The 22,115-nt window shown below is 40.7% G+C and overlaps 1 protein-coding gene across 2 annotated transcripts; it reads left to right on the top strand.

The window, feature by feature from the left end:
- The first annotated feature begins 351 nt into the window (after positions 1-351).
- Positions 352-5,476, top strand: LOC114283110 (protein POLAR LOCALIZATION DURING ASYMMETRIC DIVISION AND REDISTRIBUTION). Of its 2 annotated transcripts, XR_003636468.2 has the most exons (4): positions 352-875; positions 3,091-3,554; positions 3,679-3,759; positions 4,831-5,476. XR_003636468.2 is itself a non-coding variant. In XM_028225945.2 (3 exons), exons 1-3 carry the CDS (start codon positions 536-538, stop codon positions 5,122-5,124), a joined length of 1,098 nt encoding a protein of 365 aa, XP_028081746.1. In that variant the 5' UTR covers positions 352-535; the 3' UTR covers positions 5,125-5,476. The 2 variants fall into 2 exon arrangements, 1 of the variants encoding a protein (XP_028081746.1); XM_028225945.2 differs by lacking the exon at positions 3,679-3,759.
- Positions 5,477-22,115: the final 16,639 nt, after the last annotated feature.

The following is a 22,115-nucleotide window of genomic DNA, read 5'->3' as shown; positions in this document are numbered from 1 at the left end:
AATGTTTTTTTTATTATATTATATTAAAATTTAATATTTTGATAATAATCATATGTGTTGGACTTTTCAAGATTTTTTTTTTATACTTGTTCTTAATGCATTAAAATATTATTATGAGGGACAATAATCATATGTGTTGGGACTTTTCAAGGAACTCATATGTGTTGGATTTTAAAGAATTTTTTTTGGGTAAGACTTGGAGGTTAGAAGAAGTTAATAAATACTATTTTTTTTTTTAAATTAAAAAATTAAAAAATTTAAATTGAAAAATTAAAACTCTCAAAAAATTTGAGTTAAAAATCTCATTTTACTTAATATATATATATATATATATATGTGGTATAAATAGATATGTAAGACCACCGTTTGAAAACACAACCGTACGCTCCACTCTGTAATATACATTTTCTTACTCATCATCGTCATCATTCATCACTCCCAATTACTCTCTCTCTCTCTCTCTCTCTCTCTAAGCGTATAAATGGTGGATCGTCATTGACATTGTCGGTGTTCAAATTCTGGATACCCATCTCGCATGCGACCCTCCGACGTCCTAATGGAGGACAGCGATGATGATTTCTTCGGCGAATCATCATTCATCGTCACCGATACAAGACGACGTAGAAGAAGAAGGAGAAGGGGGAGTTGTTTGTCCCCTCGATCGTTGCTCTTTCGATGGTGGTCGCCCTCTAAGAAGTCGAAGGGGCAAAAAATTGTGGAGGTAAAGAAGAGTGAGGACGTATCGAGGAGGGTGGGATTGGAGAGAGAGAGAAAGGAGGAGGTGGGTTGTTCGATGAATGGTCTGAATGGGGAATCCTCTTCCTGTGTTTCGGATTTGAAAGAAGAGTCTGAAATTGATGAGGTCTCAGCCTCAGGTAATGATTATTTATTTTTATTTTTTTTAAAGGCCCTTTTTGTGTTCTTTCAATCTTTTGCTGTTTATGTGGCCGATTGTGGTGATTTTATAGGAGCATCTCTACCTCTTCTCTCTCTCTATATATCAAGTCTTTTTGAAAAATTCTAAATTTATCATATAAACATGTTTTAACTATTTTTGATGAAAGAAAATCATCTGTAAGGCTTTCTTTTATTTTAATAATTTTTTGATTTTTTTTAATTAAAATATGAGATAAAAAAATTAGTATATTTAAAATACTTTTTTTTTTAATTTTTTTTTTTTAAAAAAAAAAAGACATATAAAAAGTAAAAAGAAAAAAAAAATATTTTTGATATAAGTCATTCATTTTTTAAATTTTTTTAAAGTAATTTTTTTGATTTTTAAGTTAAAATAGTAAGATGCCAAACATGGCTTAAGAGATCCTTGCCCGAATGTTTCATCAAATTTAAATTTGAATAAACACGCCCCTTTTCTACTCCAACCATGGCATCAAAACTCATATCAAATGAAGGCTATGCCCCATTTTTTATCAAATCAAAGTAGCGTTTAATCTTTCATTAAATTTCATTAAATTTTGCAAGTGACCGTTGTTGGTGGACTTACTGGCTGGTCAACCGAGTGGATAACCGGCGGGACATCTGGGTAGATAACCGGCTTATTAAAGTTCTGCTAAAAAATTTGCTCTAGGTCGGATGACTGGCCAAATTTGATGAAACAACTGGGTTGCAAAATATTAAATCAAACTTTGATGAAAAAATTGAGTAAGCGGTACAGATGCTCTAATCTCTACTCTTTTTAAAATTTCACCAAATTTGACTTAAGGTATAAAATTTCATCAAAATTGCTATGTATTTGGTGAAAGAATTTGGTTCCATCTTGATTTGGTGAAAAAGTTGACTCTCCCTAGATTTGATACCGATCTGATGAAATGGTTGGAGCACATGTCTAGCTATTTTTTTAAATTTTTTTTTATCAAATTTAAAATTGATGAAGGATCAGAGATTATGAATCGTGGTTGTGTAATAATGTGTGTGCATATTAAAGAATTAGGCAAACGTTTTATTTGATTCGGATTTAAATCTGTATGTATATGTTCGTATTTGTACATTAAAACATTGATGATGGTGGTATATATTTCTTTCAGTTGAGATGCAATTGATTTTGTTTACCAATAAATTATGTGTGCAAGCTTTCAACATGGTTGGAGAGGTATGGGACCTAGTTGAGTTATTGTTTGATGGAACATTGAATCTTATTGTGTACAACCAAGGAATATACCGGGCAATCGTAGTTTGACAATGTTTGCTTAATTTCTATTAATCCATTGAATAATATGGTTTCACTTTGAGTTGAATTTTCTAGAACAATATACTTACTCTTTGAGTCTCCTCTGTCTTCAAAAGATCCACTGCTGGTGGATGGATCTCTTCTCAGGCTGACTTTGTGCACATATTAGTGCGGCGAAGATAACTCTTTTCAACTCTTCCTATACGTACTTCCCATCCAATCGGGGGTGTGCCAGTTCATTGAACTTTGGTTGGGTCTACATACTCCCCATTCAGTCACGTCAACCGAAAGGGAGGGTAGTATTTTGGAGCACAACTAATTCACATTCAACGTCTGATCCTTTGATTGGGCGTGGATTTTTTTGTGAAAGCATCAATCTGCAGACTGGTCCCCTTGATTCATGGGTTATAGGCACTTAGTTGTGCACGTGTCCATCTGTTTGCATACCTGTATTGCGTGGCTGTGATAATTTTTTATACATTTTTGGTGTGCTTTCTTGTGCATTTCTCAAAATCTTACTTCTTAATGTCTTTGCCAAGTGAATGGCAATTGAGGTATTAAGAAATGCAGCATGAGTGCATATGATTGGGATGTCACTTCAGCTCCAATTGAGCTAGAGTTGTCTGTTTGTTTCAGACCATGTGTGGGTTAACCTCAAGTTGACCAGTTGTCATAGCAGCCACAGTGAGTGAATATTCACCTTCTAGTTTTATTACTCAAATCCTTTCTTGTGGGAATTCTGTGTTTCCTTCTAAATTACTTTACAAACCAGCTGACATGTTCCTGGATTTAATTTGATTTTACAGTTTCAATATCATAATTTTATGTGTTTCTTTTTTTGATTTAATTGTTTTATACATTTGTCTTTTTTTTTTTTCACTGAATTGATTGATTTATTTATACAGGACAATTCAGGAAAGAGGACTGTTTCAACTTGGCAGTTGGATTTGGTCTGCTTTATCTTATTGCTGCAAGTAAAAACGAACTCAATAAGATTATTAAGTTGCGGACAGAAATGGAAATGCTTCTTCAAAATGTCAAAGAGGAAGTTGAGAACCAAAATATGGAAATACTGTGTAAACCATCCAAGTCAAATGAGATTATTGCTTGCTCAGCTATTGATGCCCATGAAAATTTATGCTCTAATGGGCATGTTTCACTTCAACATCTGTTATTGTTAAAAAATCCAGCAGATGTAGAAACCACCCAGTTATATGATCAATCTATGACTTGCGAGGCAATTAGACCAGAAAAATGCATGAAAGGAATAGATCAGCTTGAGGCTGAACTTGAAGCTGAATTGGAACGTCTGCAGCTCCACTTGGACTCGGATGATATTTTTGAATACCCAAAACAGCAAAGAGTGGAGGTATGTTTCATCATGTGCACCTGTCTTCCTTGAATTGGTGTCCTTATGTGATTTTTCATTTTTATTTTTGATTATTTTCTAAATGTGATTCTTTTGTTAACCTATGATTTACACTTCTGTATAGATGGATCAAAATGGGTATCAGTCATGACTGCTGAATGGAAGCGATTGGGCTATTGAGAATTAGTTAATATTAGTTTCAAGGGTATTGGCTGTGCAAACTCTGTTTCAATAGCTTATTAACATTATCTAAGGCAAATGATAACCAAAAATAACCCTTTTAAAGGTCATCAAATATTCTCTCTCTCTCTCTCTCTCTCTCTCTCTCTCTCTCTCTCATGTGTGCATGTTTTAGAGAGTGAGGATAAATTTAAAGTGTCATTTGTTTTCATTTTGGGTTTATGTTTCTCCTACCATCATGCTTATCTTCTGTATTACACATTTGAAAACTAACCAACAGTTCCTCCTCTGTTTTATTCTCATTCGAGCTATAATTTAAACACATACATCTTGTGAATATATGGATCACCCCTGCTACATGGCAGGCCCCATATGTACTGCATCATCTCCCATGGCAGGTTCTTCACCCTCCACGTGGGGAGCCCTCAAAGGTACCATGGTATCTCTTAAGCAATCAATTGAGGTTATGTGCCTAGCCAAAGCAGGGGCACAACCACGTAGTATAGAAGAAGCTTTGGCCTTGCAAAGCACTTGGCACCTTAGTTGTAGGCTAAGGCACATAGTGAATGAGTCAAAGTGTGTGGAGCTCTGAGGCGGGGGGGCCAAGGGGACTACTTAGCCAAGCTGAGCCACCGCTACTAGGTGGCAGCATGGTCTGGCTCTTAGCTTGGTCATGTCTCTCCTATGTCTTTCACCCCCAAGCTGGGGGGCTGCTACATACAATCACCACCAATGTTGCCACAGCTGTGGCATCCTAAACTAGGAACAAAGGAAGGAGGCTCATTACGTCTTCGGGTAAGTTTTGTTGAGCAGCTCCAAGAGATACAGAGGTTGACAGATGAATGGAGGATGCTGTTTTAGGACACTATTCTTTTATTAAGGGTAAATGATAAAACGGCTTTGAGTCAAGCACCAATTTTTCTTTCGTTGGCAAAGGTAGTGTAGAATATGTAAGCAGTTCAAGAACATACTTTGCATTCACCGTACATGGTCTCATAGAAACTTGAAAAATTCTTCAGAAGGATGTTGCACTTTGATTTTATCATGTTTGAATTTTTTGCTGGAACTTCTGAATTCTATACCTTAAAATTGGCAGGTGACCATCGAGGATACTGCTCTTGTAGGAAGCCTAAGTGCAAGCTTTGAAGTAGTAGTTGACCCTCCAGAGGCATGTACCCAAGAACACTTTGGAGTTCCTCCTAATGAACTTGAAAGGAGGTTGCATGAACTTTTAGAATCGAGACAACAAGAAAGGATAGAAGAGCTAGAACATGCTTTAGAATGTGTAAACCAAAAGCTTTGTGAGAAAGAAAGAGAAGTTTGTTGGTGGAAAAACACTGCAATACTCATTTCTCAGCACGTTCCAAAGACCTCTCGCTTGTTACCGTAAGATCAAACCATACCAAAGTCTTTCAAAATGAGATGTCGATCAAGCTTCCATGCCTTTTGTAATTTTTTTTGATATTGTTGCTTGTGGATCCCCAAAGTGTGGGGATAGGTTTGCAAAAAGGATGCTAACAACCGATGGTGAGAAAAGTGACAACAACAGATTTGAAAGGTTTCAGGGGAAAAAATAGAAAGAAATTTACTGAGTTGGGAATTAATGATATTATTGAACATCCTTATGAACGCTTTGTAGATGTAACAGTCTTGTTTAGTATGGCCATCTATTTTGCCAGACTCTGATCTCTATGTAATTTGGATGAATTGTCTCACAACTTTCAAGTACATAGTTATTCTAATGTTTCTGCTTTTTGCTTCTTGGATGGCACTATTTGGATGCTAATTAATCTTAAGTAATCCTGGAAACTTTTTGTCATTGGCAAGTTCAGTTTTCCTTTTCAAAACTAGCAAAAAAAAAAAAAATGTTAACGAGCGTTTTAAAAGCACTTCATCAATTTTTCTTGGGCCGAGGCTATATATGTCCCAATGAGCCGTGTGTCTTACCATTGAAGGGAAGAGATCTTCAGAAAGTGTTAAGGAATCAAACTTATTTAAAAGTTTATTAAAATAATTTTGCATTCTCCATAAAAGTACATATCATGAAAAAATGTACAACTACTTAAAACATATTATCTATCGCTAATATGACCTTCAAAATTTTAAAAACTCTCAAGTTAGTTATTTGTGATTTTGATTCAATTTAAAACAACGTATAGTAATCCTAATCAATCAATCAATAACAAATCAGTGTAACGATTTAATGTGAAAAAAAATCATAATTGGATTCCTCTAATTATCCTCTAATTATGATAAAAAATCATGGCCTAAAATTACAAAATAATCCACTAAAAAAATTAAATATATATATATATATATATATATTTACACATGAGAACCTTCAATTTTCTAGCGAATCCACGTCTAAATTGAACCAAGCCTGATATGCCTCTTCTACCACCGTCTTCACCTCGGAATCATTTTACCCAACATTGAATTCACAACACTTGTTGAATTATGACGATGAGCTACTCCATAATCCACCACTGCTTTAAGCCCAAGTTCTCCGGAATCCACCGATTAATACCTCTTTATATATATATATATATAAATAACAAACAATACACTTTACATTAAATAGAGCCGTGAAGACTGAGAGGGTAATTTATGTGAATAGTTTTTACCAAACTAATCTTAGACATTGGGCCGAACTACGAGCCAAAGTAATTGTTTATGTAGCACGGTCCTAGATCATCTAAGCATCAGGCCGGTCAAAGGTGGGCTACCAGTGGCCTGACTTGGCTATCCTGGACCGAGGTATCAGTGGACGGAGAACCGAGCCAAGGATAGCTCTGCAGGGCGTCATCTCACAGTTAGGGCTATGACAGTGTTGCCTAAAGCGGCATCGAGCTGTGTAACCTCGGTTGAGTTTGGAAACAGCCGAGGCAAGAGTTGCAACCATGCCACTTAGTTGGCAGTGACTAGGGTGTAATCAGGGTAAGCATTATCCTTGAGAGTGTGATTTCTAGCAAGACTCTACTAAGGAGGGTTGGAGTCCTACTAAGATTGTGCTAGGTGGAATCTATAAAAAACTCATGACAAACTTATGTATAGGTATCACAATTCTTACTCTGGAATACATAGAGCTTTTGCGTCTATTGTCTATTGAATGACTTAAGCATCCGAGAGGTTTCCGGTACACACCCGCCGACTAACTCACGTTTGTGTTTTTAGGTGGCAAAGCGACGATGTTTGGAAGAGTACAAACTTGATCAACAAGATTATACGAGAAGATTATTTATATGCTCGTACAATTGGCGCCGTTTGTGGGAAGTCACACAAAGAACAAACTTTTTGATTGAGTTTCCTCTTTAGTTGAAATCTATGGCGCACAATGAAGACTTACTACATTCTGCTATTGATGGGCAAACCCTGGAAGGGGGCGCGAGGCGCGAAGGTTTACCTTTTATCCCACCTATGGCAGAATTAGATCCCCAGCGACGGAACCCACGCAGAGACACACGAGAAAGACGGGGCTCAAGCCCTTGTCGCTCTCAGAGCCCTGATAGGCAGAGGCAGAGAATGGATCCTCAGGTTCTGGAGGATCGCGTAAGGGAGGAAAACGAATTGATACAGAAGATGGCGGCAGACATGGAGATGATGAAACACTAGATAAAAGGCAAAAGGGTGGCAACAGAAGAAGGGCGCAAAGGCAACACACACTCTTACCACTCAGAAGATCGTGACAGGCAAGTCACACCATCACAAGCTGAAAGTAGAAGCCACAGGATAGGCAACACATAATCAAGGACTTCCAGGACTCGTTATTCCAGGTCTGAGAGAACGAGGACTGAAAGGTCTTATACGGAGAGAAGCAGTTATCGGCCCTCGCATTCACACCAAACAACATCTAGGCACACGGAGTTGCCTAGGTCAACAAACCTACATATAGTGCTACAAGAAAAGACTCAAATGAGAGAAGACACCCAGGCTGATGAACCCCGTAGAGTCTTAGCGCTGCAACGATTGGCTCCTAAAACACATAAGAGTGTCTAGATTAGAATGCCAAAACCACGCCTTGCCTATGAACCAGTAGACAAAGCATTAGCGAGGTTGCAGAGGTCGCTGTTCGTTCCGACGATAGAGGACGCACCATTACCCTCAGGTTTCCACCAACCCAAATTCACTACTTATGAGGGAAAGTCAAACCCCTACATGCACTTGAGCCACTTGAGCCAGGTTATGGCCGTGTATCGGTGAAACGAGGCTCTAATGTGTATCCTGTTCCCTTGCAGCCTTGGTGACTTGGGTTTAACATGGTTTGAAAGGTTGCTAGAAGGTAGCATAGTGTCATGGGCGCAACTAGCAGAGGCATTTAAGACTAGATTCAAAACGAACACCAAGATGCCAGTGGAGATTGACCAGCTTATTTCCACAGACATGGGCGACAAGGAAACATTGAGGTCTTACAATAACCGGTATTGGGAGACTTTTAATCAGATTGGAGATTGCCCTACAAAGCTAGCTATCGCACAGTACAAACGAGGTTTGTTGGCTGGCAATAAATTGAGGAATTCAATGACGATGACTCCACCCCTCACAATGGAGGCCCTAATGGAAAAAGTACATCAACACATCTGGGTAGAAAAAGATATCGCTCGCTCCAAAGAAAAAGCTGGTACAACAGTGATGTCAGACAAAAAACTTGTGACAAAAGTTAACACGATGGGGCGAGAGAAACAACCGAGCAAAAATAGGCAAGGTAGACGAGCCAACCGAGAGGACCCCCAAGCAACGAAGTTGAGAGTCCACATTTCCATCACCACGATATTCAATAAACCTATCTACCAGATTCTTAGCGAAATACGCGATGAACCCTTCGTTCGGCGGTCAGCCAAATTGGGAGAAGCACAGAGGGGCTACGATGATAGGTACTATTGCACCTTCCATGATGAAAATGGGCGCCGAACTGAAAACTGTATGCCATTAAGGCAACATCTAGAGGAGTTAGTGGCTGCAGGCCACCTGGATCAATATATTGAAGGGGAAACATAGCCAGCCCCCTAGGATCACAATAGGCCGGACGGGATGTCGGTCGACAGTCCGCCCCAAGGCATAATCAATGTAATACATGGGATCATCGAACCTGAAATAGTAAGTGAACTCAGAGGGATGATCAAAAAGGCTGAGCATATGAGAGAGGTACTAAGTGCACAACCTACCGTGAAAAAGAGAAAAACGGAGGCAACGAACGTCATCACATTTTTTGACAAAGACTTAGCAAGGTTACAAAGCCCTCACAACGACGCACTGGTGGTTACTCTGTGCGTCAAGAATTTCGACATCAAGCGGATCCTAATTGACCAAGGGAGTTCATACGAGATAATATATTACGAGACCTTCAAGTAACTAAAATTAGAGGACAAAGACTTGGCACCTGTAACATCTCCCTTAGTCGGCTTCAACTCAATGTTAGAATGGCCAGTGGGCAAAATAATTCTGTCAGTCAAAGCAGGAACAATGACAAAACAAGTGGAATTTTAGGTATTGAAAGTCCCCTCCACTTACAACATAATCTTGGGAAGAGCATGGTTGCATGCCATGCGAGCGGTAGCATCAACCTACCATCAGGTGTTATGGTCCCCCAACGAAGCCGGAATGATTAAGGAGGTCTTGGGAGACCAAATCATGTTCAAGCAGTGCTTCATAACAGTAAATGGCAGTCGGGCTGCAAAAAGGTTCGTACAAATGGTAGAGGAGCCAGAAAGCAACGAGCTGTTCGCAGATGTCGACAAAGCAGAAGAACAGAAAGTAATGGAAGACTTGGTAGAGGCAATGATAGATGAGAAAAACCCAGAGAGGTTCTTTTTGCTCGGCTCGTCTCTATCCAGCACCGAGAGAATAGAGATCATGGAATTTTTGATCTCTAACATCGAAGTGTTTACTTGGACGCCGTATGACATGCCTGGCATTGACCCCAACTTCATCTACTATCAACTCAATGTCCATCCAACCGCCAGACCAATTATACAACGAACTCGCTGATCGACACTCTACCACGCAGAGATAGTAGTAGAATAAGTAAAAAACCTGCTGGAAGCAGGGGCAACCAAATAAGTACACTATCTTAGGTAGATCTCCAACACGGTAGTGGTACCAAAAAATAACAGAAAATGGCGCGTTTGCGTGGACTACAAGACAATCAACAAAGCATGCCCGAAAGACAGCTTTCCTTTACCACGAATAGACCAATTGGTGGATCTAACTGCAGGACATAACCGACTTAGCTTTCTTGATGCGTACCGCGGTTACCATCAGATCACCATGTATGAACCAGACCAGGAGGTCACGTTGTTTACAATACCCAGAGGATTATATTGCTACAAGGCCATGCCTTTTGGCCTAAAAAATGCAAGGGCAACATTCCAATGGATGATCACCAAATGTTTGAGCCATTGTTAAGCAGGAAAATGGAAGCATACATAGATGATATGGTGGTTAAAAGTAAGAATGAGGGAGACCATCCCAAGGACCTAGCTGAGATGTTTCAAATTTTGAAGACTCACGGACTGCGATTGAACGTATCCAAGTGCGCATTCGGCGTAAGGTCAGGAAAATTTATTGGCTTTCTGGTGACCAACCGAGGTATAGAAGCTGGTCCGTCTTAAATTAAAACCATTCAAGATGTTGAGAGGCCCAACATAATCAAGGAGGTACATCATCTCACTGGCCTAGCAGCCGTATTAAATCAATTCATAAGTCAATCATCAGATAGGTGTCGATCGTTCTTCCAGGCACTAAAGGCCAAGTTTGGTCCTGTTTGGTGTAGCTGTTAAAATAGATTATAGATTATAGCTTCATAGATTGTAGATTATGACTTTAATCAGAAGCTGTTAATCTGTTTAGTGTAACTGTTAGATTATAGATTTAAGTTGCTGAGTAGTGTTTGTTAAATAAACTGTGAAATAGTTTTTTCAATTAACTTTTATTTTTTATTATTCACTATTTGTCTACATTTCTCATAAATAATAATAATAATATTCTATAGTCCATTTGAGTCTTTTTCTATTTTTTAAAAAATAAAAAATAAAAAAATCTAAGAGTATAACCGTAAATTAACATGTCCACAGAAGAAGTTGATAATCAGAAGCAATAGGTGAGCAGCTTCTCAAAAATAGCTTTTTTGACTTAAAATAAGTTGTTAGAATTAGAAACTGTTTAAAATAAGTTTAACCAAATAGTTGGAAATAACTTTTTAAAAGCCAAAAGCCATAAGTTGACTCAAAAAAACCCCACCAAACACCCCCTTTGAGTGGGATGATGAGTGTGACTGCACTCTGGAAAGCTTGAAAGATTATATGACCTCTCCTCCATTGTTGGTAACCCCAACACTAGGAGAGGAACTCTTTTTATACTAAGTCGTTTCCCAGCATGTAGTTAGCGTAATGTTGGTAAAAGTTGAGGGAATACAACACATGCCTATCTTTTATGTTAGTAAGACATTGATGGGCGCTAAAACAAGGTATCTGTCGTTGGTAAAGCTGGTCTTAGCTTTGATGATGGCTTCAAAAAAATTGTCGCACTACTTCTATGCCCACACCATGATTGTCTTAACGGCCTTCCCCTTAAAAGCCTTGTTTGAAAGGGCGGACTTTTCTAGTCGAATTTTGAAGTGGGTTGTGGAGTTAGGGCATTTCGACATAAGTTTCAACCAAGAACCGCGATAAAGGTCCAAGCTTTGGCAAAATTCGCGGCCGAGTTCGCACCAGACAGTCATCATGTTTACTCAATCGACTTAACCGAGGTAACCGAAAGAAAGGAGAAAAGTGCCGCAGGGATAGCACAGGCCCCAAAGTAGGACGCTCAACTACATAGCAAACCATTCAGCCCTGTAGAAAGGGAGAAGGAACATATCGCAGCATTACCACCAAGGATTCACCCAAAAGTAAAGTCCTGAGATAGTCAGATGGTGAGGATCAAATTCCAACGACAAACAATAACCTGGAAGAAGGCATCATCAGCATCCCTGATCCCAAGACATTATCAGATCCCTCCACTTGCTGGAAGCTATTCGTCGAAGAGATGTGGAAACTCTTTGTGGATGGAGCATTCAACAGGCACAGTGCAGGACTTGGCATAGTCCTTATCTCACCAGATGGCCTAACAATTGAATAGGCAGTCAACCTTGGCTTTCCAACATCCAACAACGAAGTGGAGTATGAAGCATTATTAGCGAGTTTGAAGTCAGTATTCGCATGAAGGCCACCGAGCTGATGGTATACAGTAACTCTCAACTGGTAGTCAACCAAATTTCAGGCGACTACGAAGCAAAAGGACGATAGAATGGCTAAGTACCAAAAGTTGGTCAAAAAGGATATCATGAAGTTTGAAGTGGTTCGGATAGAGCAAATCGGTCGAGAGGAAAATAATAAAGCAGATGAGCTAGCCGATTTTGCGTTAATAGTATATACGTCTATCCTACACCCATTGTTAATTGACTTCCTACCCAAGCCAAGTATTGAAGAGCCAGAAGCAGCCAAAGCATGTTGTGCCGATCTAGGCCCTTCTTGGATGGGTCCCATCATAGTATTTTTAAAAGGTAGCATCTTACCTGAGGAAAAGAAAGAAGCCAACAAAATTAGAACAAAGTCGCAGCGATTTTGGCTCTCCGCATCACTAGCATTGTACAAAAAATCCTTCATTGGACCATATTTGAAGTGTGTCCATCCTAGCAAGGTTGAGGCATTTTTGTTCAAAATACACGAAAACATTTGCGAAAGCCACCAAGGGGGAAAATCGTTGGCCTGTCGAGCAATTTTACAAGGGTATTGGTGGCTTTACATGCAAGCAGACGCAGAGAAATATGTCAAGAAGTGTGAGAAATGTCAGAAGTTTGCACATCAAATACATCAACCGGCTAGAGAGCTCCTACCTTTGACCAGCCCGTAGCCCTTTGCAATATGGGGCCTGGATATAGTGGAACCACTCCCAACTACGCCAGGCAACAAAAAGTTCTTTCTCGCGGCAATGGACTACTTAACAAAATGGGTGGAAGCAGAAGCACTCGCATCCATAAAAGAAAAAGATGTCAAGAAGTTTGTTTGGAAAAACATTATAATCCGGTTTGGAATACCCTAGGCTCTAATATCTAACAACGGCACTCAGTTTGATGGAAAAACCTTCAGGGGTTTCTGCAAAGAATACAAGATACAATTCTACAACTTTACACCGGCATACCCCCAAGCCAATGGCCAGGCTGAAGCTTCCAACAAAGTAGTCTTAGATGGCCTGAAAAAGAGGTTGGAAAAAGCAAAAGTGTAGACGTGCCTGAGGACTCTCGAGCGCCGCACTGTGAAGGCGCGAAATTCTTTCACTCTCTAGCTACCACAAGTTCGGACTCAAATGTCACGGTTCTGAATCTAGTCTCACAATGTGCGGTGCGAGACCGATAAATCACCAAAGAGTCAAAATCCGGCAAATCGTTTTGAAAAACTGATTTTTAATAAAGAAGTGCAAAACATGGACTGCTTTGCCAGATACAGAGTCGCCACCTAAATATTTTATTCTGGGGGAATTTAGGAAACCCTGACTCGTGCCTAAGGCCACGTGTCCGTCATCACCAAAGTTGCCTTGGCTCGGGAACTTGGGTACGAGAGGGGAAGGTCATGCAATGAGCATCCCCGCTCGCCGATCAAAAGATCGGCCTTTACTAACATAATATCTTGTTTTTGAAAACACATGTGTTCTTATTCCGGTTATTAACCTAGAAATACTATGTGATGTGCACATCATACAAGTATAGACTAGATGACCTAAGTTGGAACAAAATATTGCATGTTCGTTTGTGAAAATGGTTTGAAGTTTGCTACTCACGAGTAGGCTAAAACGCGAATTTTGATGAATTGTTCCAATTTAAGTAATCCAACTTTCACCCACAAGCATTCAGGCAGTTATAGCAAATAAGCAGTTAGCCTCATGGCAAGCATGCTTTCATGGCAGTCAATAACACATGCAGTATGCGAAAGCGTAAACACTCACAGTGTACTCCGAGCCAAAACAGAGAACTAGTTAGAAATCATGCATGATCCTAGTTCATGTTAAGGTGGCTAATGCAACACATGCAAAAATGTAGCTAGAATAGGCTCGGCTATTCTAGAATGGCATGTGAAATGCAACTTGATACATGTATTCAACTTGGAATTGAAATACAATGCAGTTAGTATGATGCGCCGAGCCCGGTACATGCAATACAGATGAATGGATGCACGCATGCAAACAGAGGGTATGTTAAATGAATTATGCCCTAAAACTAACCATTGTAAGTGGTTAAGTAAAAGAGAGAAAGAAATGGGGGTTGGAAGACATGCATCACACACACGCACGCTTATTACAATATTGCGCCCTCTCGACGGAGGGACCGAATAAGAAGCTAACTAGCGAATCTAAACTAATTAAACTAATTATTACAAAACAAATTGAAATTGCTAAACGCATTAACTATTAAAGTATAAAATGAATGCCTAATCTAGCTAAGTAAAGAAGCTAAATAAAGCAGTAAAACATGAGGTTCTCAGAGGGAGAAGACTGGATGCATGCTCGGTCGCCTCGTTCGGAAATTCGTCGCGATGCCCCAATTTGCCTTTGTTTGCAATTGTCCTAAGAACCTTGCACCAAGCTCCAGAAAGCTTCCAACTCACCTTGGAGACCTGTGGGAGGTTGACCGACCAGTTGTTGGTGTCTGCAGCCATTGGCCGACCACTTTTTGTTGTTGCAGGGTAGAAAAAGTGGTCGGCCAACTAGTTTTTTTGGCTGGTGGACTAGTTGTTGCTGCGCTCCTCCAGTTTGCTGCAACAGAGAGCAAGAAAGGGCATGGCAATGTATTTACAAGATATGTGTGCACAACCACCCTCCCTATCATTTCATAAGCTCAAGGGAGTGTGGTTCTCGATCCTCAGGCCACCAATCGCGCATTTTGATGCATGATGGCCGAGAGGCAAAGTTGTATAATTCAATATAAAATGAATGCACAAGTAAACACATAAAGCCTAAAACTCTATCATGTATGATTAAGAGCGTCGGCGACCGAGAATTAAAGCACGTTTCATCACTTCAAGTATGAAACGTCCCTCGTTTCTCGTGTTTGGACTAACACCCATTCCAAACACAATGCAACACATAACATGGCATGCACAATACTATGTAACATGGAGTATGTAAAATGCAATGCAACACAAGCATGCAAATATGCAATATGACTTAAATATGCAAACACAATGCAATGTAACATAGCATACACAATACAAGGTGACATGATCAACTTAAGAAAACTAATGGCATGCATAATGCACAATGCTAAGAACATGGCATACTCAATGCAATGTGCAACATAGCATGCACAATGCGATGCAACCTAAGCATACACAATGCAATGAACTACATAGCATACACAATGCTCAATGGACTTAAACCAAAATGGACAGACCTTAGCCACGCCCAAATTAGTGGCCATAACACCAAAATAAAGGCACAAAAGGCAAGGCATGCATGCACAATGCATTGGCCAACCAAATAGGCTTAAGAGCACAACCCTCAAGAAGGCTCAAGGAGTGACAAATGCAGAACTGTAACAACACTAAATGCACTGAAATTAAGTAAGAAATGATGCCAAATCATTCAAACAAAGCAAGTATGGCATGCAAAGGTCCTTAAGCATTAAAGCTAATAAGGAGGACTACAAAGGAGACATGCAATACATGGCACAAATGTATGAACCAAACATGGACAGAGCTGAAATAGGTCAAGACAATGACCAAAACATGCTAAGATGGAGGCTCAAATACCTAGGCAAGATGGCATACATGCTAGGCCACAATGCACAACCCTATGAGTCACTCAAAGGGTGAATGAAGTGGGAATATGACAATGCTACATGCTCTGGAATAAAGTATTAAATGATGCCAAATCATCTAAATAGCTCAAAGATAGCATGCATGAGTCATCAAAACACAAGACTAACAAGGCCAATTGCACCACAGCTATACAAAGCATAAAGCATATGGAAAAGGTAACCCAAAACAGTCCTAGAACATGTCAAAATGAGTCTAAAACATGCATGGAAGGAAGCCAAAACAAGCTAGTATGAAGGGCATAAGGCATGATGCATACAAGGTAGATAAGGTGGATTACTTTACACCTATTAAGACCAAGCATGGGATGACTTAACCAACAAAAATCAGAGTTATATCATGGCAAAATAACCCCAAATAAGCACTGAAATGATAGCTTGCAAGCTTAGGCATACGCAATGGTTCATGTTAAGGTATAAAGGACCAACCCCCAACGCATTGAATAAGTGAAAGATGCAAGTGTATGACCATGAAACATGCACTGAAATAACATAACAAATGATGCCAAATCATTCAAATAGGCCAAGCAATGCATGCTAGTGGACTCGATACACAAAGTTAACAAGCTAGAATGCACTCTAACTATACAAAGCATGGCATGCATGACCAAAACAACACAAATCAAAGCTAGAGCAAGCTAAAACATGGACAAATGCTTCTTATAGTTAAGCCAAAAGTATGCTAGAATGACATGTCAAAGCATGAGACATGTTAGGCTAAATCATGGAATTGCACTACAAGTGCATGAAGCATGCAAGTGACAACCAAACCAAACCTTAACAGAGGTATGACATGGAAAAATACCACCAAAAATATGCTGAGATGGACTCAAATGAAGCTAGAATGACCTGTTACTTCATGAGGCATACAAGACTAGTTTGTGAGATTTACGCTACAAGTGTATAAGGCATGCAAGAGCTAACGAAACCAACCCAAAACAGATCTAAGGAATGTTAAAATAACACAAAAAAAACTACTAAGATGGCCCCAAAACCAGCTAGAAAGACAAGCTCAAACATGAGGCACACAAAGCTAGTTTGCAAGATTTACACTACAAATGTATAAGGCATGCATGGAATGACCAAACCAAGTCAAAACAGATCTGAGGCATGCTGAAATAACCTCAAATACATGCTAAGAACAAGCCAACACAAGCTTAATAAACATGCTCAAACATGAGGCATATAAAGCAAGTATACAAAACACAAGGAGAGACCCTCTCCTATTAGGGACCTCAAAACCACCTTTCCACCACTGAAAATCCTCTGGATTTCAGTGGTAGAAAGGTCATGCAAAGGCTAGAACAAGAGCCAAAAGGGATGGCTCAAAACAAGGCCTAACAAGGCCTAAGAGGGGGTGAACCACCCCCAATGCAAAAGTGACCTTAAAAAAACTTCACAAGGAGTAAAAAACAGAACTTTTTGCAGTAGAAAGTCAAAGCAAAAACATTATGCAAGTAGGGCTAAAAACTTAAGCAAAAATGGGGGATTTAAGGGTTAGAAACTCACCCTTGAAGACCACCTTTAAAGCTGCAACTCCAGCAAGTTTTTCAAGCTCAAACCAACCCAAGAACACCAAAACCAGCTCCTAAGCACCTCAGCAACAAAAGGATGGTGTTTGAGTGTGTGTTTGTGTGCAAAAGTGAGACAAAATGACACTTTAAGGCACAAAACAAGAGTAAAAGAGAGATATAGATACAAATGTGTATGTATATCTCAAACCACCAATTTCTAAACCTGGAGGAAGGAGGAGGACCCTCTCTCTTATAGAGAGCAAAAGCACAAGCTTCTTCAAGAAGCTAATGCTCAAGGTCATCCCTCCATACACGTGTATGGAGGATGGTCCTAGTGCTCTCCAGCTGTGCCAGCTGGTCCAAAATATCTCCAAAACTGTGACAAAAAGCAGCCGACCACCTGAAGTGGTCGGTCGACCACTTTAAGTGGTCTCCCAAAAATGAAACTAGTCGGCCATGGTGGGAGAGAGTCTAAAACATGAAAACAAGCAAATGGTGTGGTGGCCGACCACTTTTGATGGTCCAAAGACCAGGGAGACTAGTTGTCAGACCAGAAAATAGGCTAGCAGGAAGAAAAGTGGTTTACGGGGAGAGAAACTGGTCTCACACCCTTGTACCACCTTCCAAACAAGGAAAACAAGGCTTGTACCAAAAATAAACCAAAACGGATGCAAGACGAAAGTTCGGGAGGCAAAGCGCGCAGCTGGGAGCCTCGAAAACTAGCTGTCAAGCACCAAAAGTGGTTTGCGACCACAAAAGTGGTCTCCTAAACCACATTGGCTCTTTAGGCCAAGGAAACAAGGTGTAGTTCAAAAATCATGCCAAACGGGAACGTTAAGTGGTCCCGAGACAAGGCGCGTGGCCGAAGGCTCCGAAAACCAAAAACTAGTCTCCAAGCGGGAAAGTGGTCTACAACCACAAGGGGGGGTTTACAAGACCTCTCATTCCCTCTGGCAATGAAAACAAGGCTTGGTCCGCAAACCGAGCCGAAACATAAAGAGTTCAGAGGCCTGGAGACAAGACACTCGCCCAAAACTCCGAAAACTCGAAACGAGCACAATATGCACTATCACCAAGCGCTCAATCGATGACGTCTGAGTCTTAAGGTCGGTCAAAAATGGGGTGTCTACAAAAAGGCAAATGGGCTGAGGAACTTCCCCACGTCTTATAGGCTTACCAAACTACACCTCGGCGATCGACTAGTGAAACATTTTTTTCCTTAGCTTATGGCATGGAAGCGGTAATTCACTTTTGATCCAGACTTGAATAGCGAGGCCATATCCCTAGAACTCGACCTTGCAGAAGAAAGAAGAGAGAGAGTATTGATGGACATTGCCTCGTATCAACAGGAATTATCCAGGAAATACAATAAAGCAGTGCACTCCAGACAATTCAAGATTGGAGATTGGGTACTGCGCAAGGTTATGGGAAACACCTTGATACCTGGAGATGGTAAATTAGGACCTAATTGGGAAGGGCCATACAGAGTGATTGGTTTGACCGGGAAAAGGACATATCACTTAGAAGATGTGGACGACAGAGCTATTCCATGGCCATGAAACATGGCCAATCTCAGAGTATTTTATTTTTAGCTTTTTCTTAAACACTTGTAATTTTTATTTTTCAATAAAACAAGTAGACATTTTTTTGGTAAAAATTCTTTCATCTATTTGTAAAAGTTGTTCGCCCGACTAGGGGCAATCAAGAAGGTTGGTAGGTTTGACCAACACTTTTTCTTTCCTTTAGCCGAGATAAGGATCTTGGCTTAAGAAGGTTGGCAAGTTTGACCAATACTTAGTTCGTTCTTTAACCGAGATAAGAATCTAGGTTCAAGACGGTTGGCAAGCTTGACCAACACTTTTTTTTTTCCCAGCCGAGTTAAGGATCTAGGCTCAAGAAGGTTGACAGGTTTAACCAACTCCTTTTCTTTTCTTCATCCTAGATAAGGATCTAGGCTCAAGAAGGTTGGCAGGTTTGACCAACACCTTTTCTCTTTTTCAGCCGAGATAAGGATCTAAGCTCAAGAAGGTTGGCAAGTTTAACCAACACTTTTCTTTTTCAGCCGAGATAAGGATCTAGGCTTAAGAAAGTTGGCATATTTGACCAACACTTTTTTCTTCTTCAGCCTAGATAAGGATCTAAGCTCAAGAAAGTTGGCAGGTTTGGCCAAACACTTAGTTCGTTCTTCAGTTGAAATAAGGATTTAGACTTAAGAAGGTTGACAGGTTTGATCAACACCTTTTTCTTCCCTTTAGCAGAGATAAGGATCTAGGTAAAAATCTCGGTTAAAGAGGTTTTGCAGTTTTCCAAGTTATTTTTTAGCCGAGATAAGTATCTCGACCGAAAAAAGGTGGGCAGGATAAGGAAAGGCTGAGCTAACTAGGCCGGCTGGGCTTGTAATAAAGATGATACATTATAAAGTGGAAAAGTGCTGTAACTGAACAAGAAGATGTGAAAAAAGAAAAGTTTCTTTCATTCATCGGAAATTAAGTACAAAAGGTGGGGCGTATAGCCCGGCTACATTTCATAAAAACAAAAGGAAAAAGTACGAAAAATAAGAAAAACAGGTTTCGAAGCAAACAAATCATCAAGGTCAGTGTCCAAGTCAACCCGGACTTCGCCACTAGGTAGGCCAGTTTGGGCAGCTGCTTCTTGGGATAGTTCAGTCGCAGGCTCTACGTCAACCATGCTTGCCACAAGTTGGCTGAGTGGATCCACCCGAGCATGCACAGAAAGTTGAAGACCGAGGTCGGTGTTGGCAGGAGGGGCATTAGCTGGATCAAGGGTCTCTTCTTCCTCCTCCCCCTCTTGGAGAAATTTTTGTTGGACCGCGTTTGTGTAGTCCGTCATGTAGCTAGGTATGAAGTGAGGGGGAGGGTTCAAAAAGATCTCGGTGTCATACCCCTGACCGAGCTTGGAAGCCGCAGCCTTCCACCCGCATTTGAAGAAAATATCTTTGCTGTTTCGCACTGCTGGACGTAGGCTTCTTCCCCCTCCTTATAACCTTGGTCTTTATCGTCCTCCGTTTTCTTCTTCCACTCTTGGATCTCGGCGTTCTTTTTCTTTTCCAGTTTGGCCAGTTCACGCAAATAACGGTCTTTTCTCTCGGCCAAGGCTTTTTATTTATCAACCTTAGTCGTGCTAACTAGCTTAACAGTCGCTCATTCTCCGCAACCGCCGCAACCAGTTTTTCCTTTAGTTCTTTCAGTTCGGCTGCCTTAGCGTTAGAATCAACCACAATCGACCGTGCTGTCTTCCGCAGTTCAAGCACACGTTTGTGTGCTACGTGGTTTTTTTGCAATGTCTGCGATTTAAATGAAGGAGTGTTAGGCTGCAAACTGAACAAATTAATAGACTTAAGCTAGCAAGTAGAGGGCTTATTAGCACCATGGACTTCGAAGTCGACCAAATTGCCTTTAGTTTGGTCAAATGATCGTGGTGTTCCATGTCAGCTGGCAAGCAAAGGCTTTTGGAGAGGTTGAATACGAGCATGTGGTCCTTCTCAACAACCACCAAGTCCTTGGTGGACACAGCCCAATTTTTGTAGGAGATTGCTGGTGCCCATTCCGAAGGGCTCGCTGGGTCAGGTCGAGCAGGTTCTAGGTTCGGCACCACAGGGTTAAGAAGTTTAGTTTCTTCCTTCTTCACCAAATGTTGTGGCTCGGTCGACGAGGTACGTACGCGCTTACTTGGCCGAGACGTGGTTCTCCTGGAGGTTAGAAAGGTGACCACGGTCTCGCACGGTTGACCAGAGGAAGCTTGTTCGGTTTGCATTGCGGCGGAAGTTTATTCGGTGATCAGAGCTCGCACGGCTCTTATTTTAGCCATTCCTTACTTTTCGGTGAGAGAAATTAGGTTGATCTGGAGGAGATTTGGGTCTGGTTCAGATGACAATTCAAGAAGAAAATTTGTAACCTTGGTTTTTTTCTTACCGCTATACTGATAGGTCGACTCAAAATTTAGAAGCTCAGTCCAATCTCGGTTGCGATAGCGGAACGCAGCTCATAGTGCGACCTGGTTGGCATAGGCGTAGTTGGATTTAAGCTAGTTCAAATCTGCACAAGGGACAATCACAAGGGTTAGCACGGTGGTTGTTGAAATAGCAAAGAAAATTAAACCGAATTGCTTTTACTAGTTGTTCCTTTATTCCAATTTATATTATAGCCCAGTATTTGGACTTTTTGGTCTTCAAAATTGCCTGACACCCAGAGAAAGTCGTTATCGTTTAAGTCTTTGTTCGGTGTTTTCTTGACAATTTTCTCTTAGCCTCTCCTGACTCTAAGGTTATAAACCTAGCCGTCGTCATTCTGACCGAGCGAATATTGATGGAACAGCTCGGCCAAACCGAGGTTGAGACCAATGTGACGATTTAGGTCGACAATCCCGTTAATGATCCTATAGGTGTTGGTTGATAACTGAGTGGGGCATAGCCTAGTTTGTCTAAGGAATTCATAGATTAAGGGTTGGACTAGGAACCGAAATCCCCCCTATACAATGGACACCACGGTAAAGGGAACAAAGCCTAACTTGTCCCATGGTGTGGTGTCCAGCTCGGCTAAAGAAAGGTGGACGTCGTCTGGAATGTGGTAATCCTTTCGGAATTCAGCCATGGCACTGGGTGAATCCACCAGAAATCGGTATTTGCCCATTAGATTAAAAACTTGGTATATTAAATGTGCACGGCGGCCTAGCGCGGCACTGATGTGACCTTGGTTGGCTCAATCGAGCAAAACTGCCCAAGGGCAAAGTGCAAGGGTATGCCTGGCCAACCTAGTCAAGTCTGCAAAGTGGAAATAAAAAGTGGTTATACAATGAGCACCCCCGGGCTAAATAAAAAAACTAATAAAGTCTAGCTTGGCAGAATGAGGGCACGTACTGGGTTTTGTTCACCTTAGGGACAGTTGGTATAGCGATCCCGGTTTTCCCTCAATTGTTTATTGTATTCGGACTCGGTTTCGTAGATGTTTGTTGTTGTCTATATCGCATTTCTATCCTTTAATTCTTTGTATTTGAGTTTTGGGA

The sequence above is a fragment of the Camellia sinensis genome, chromosome 13, assembly GCF_055761805.1.
Source record: "Camellia sinensis isolate YWXY chromosome 13, ASM5576180v1, whole genome shotgun sequence".
Lineage (NCBI taxonomy): Eukaryota > Viridiplantae > Streptophyta > Magnoliopsida > Ericales > Theaceae > Camellia > Camellia sinensis.
The sequence above is the reverse complement of the archived record's forward strand: the minus strand, read 5'-3'. Positions and strand labels throughout refer to the sequence as shown.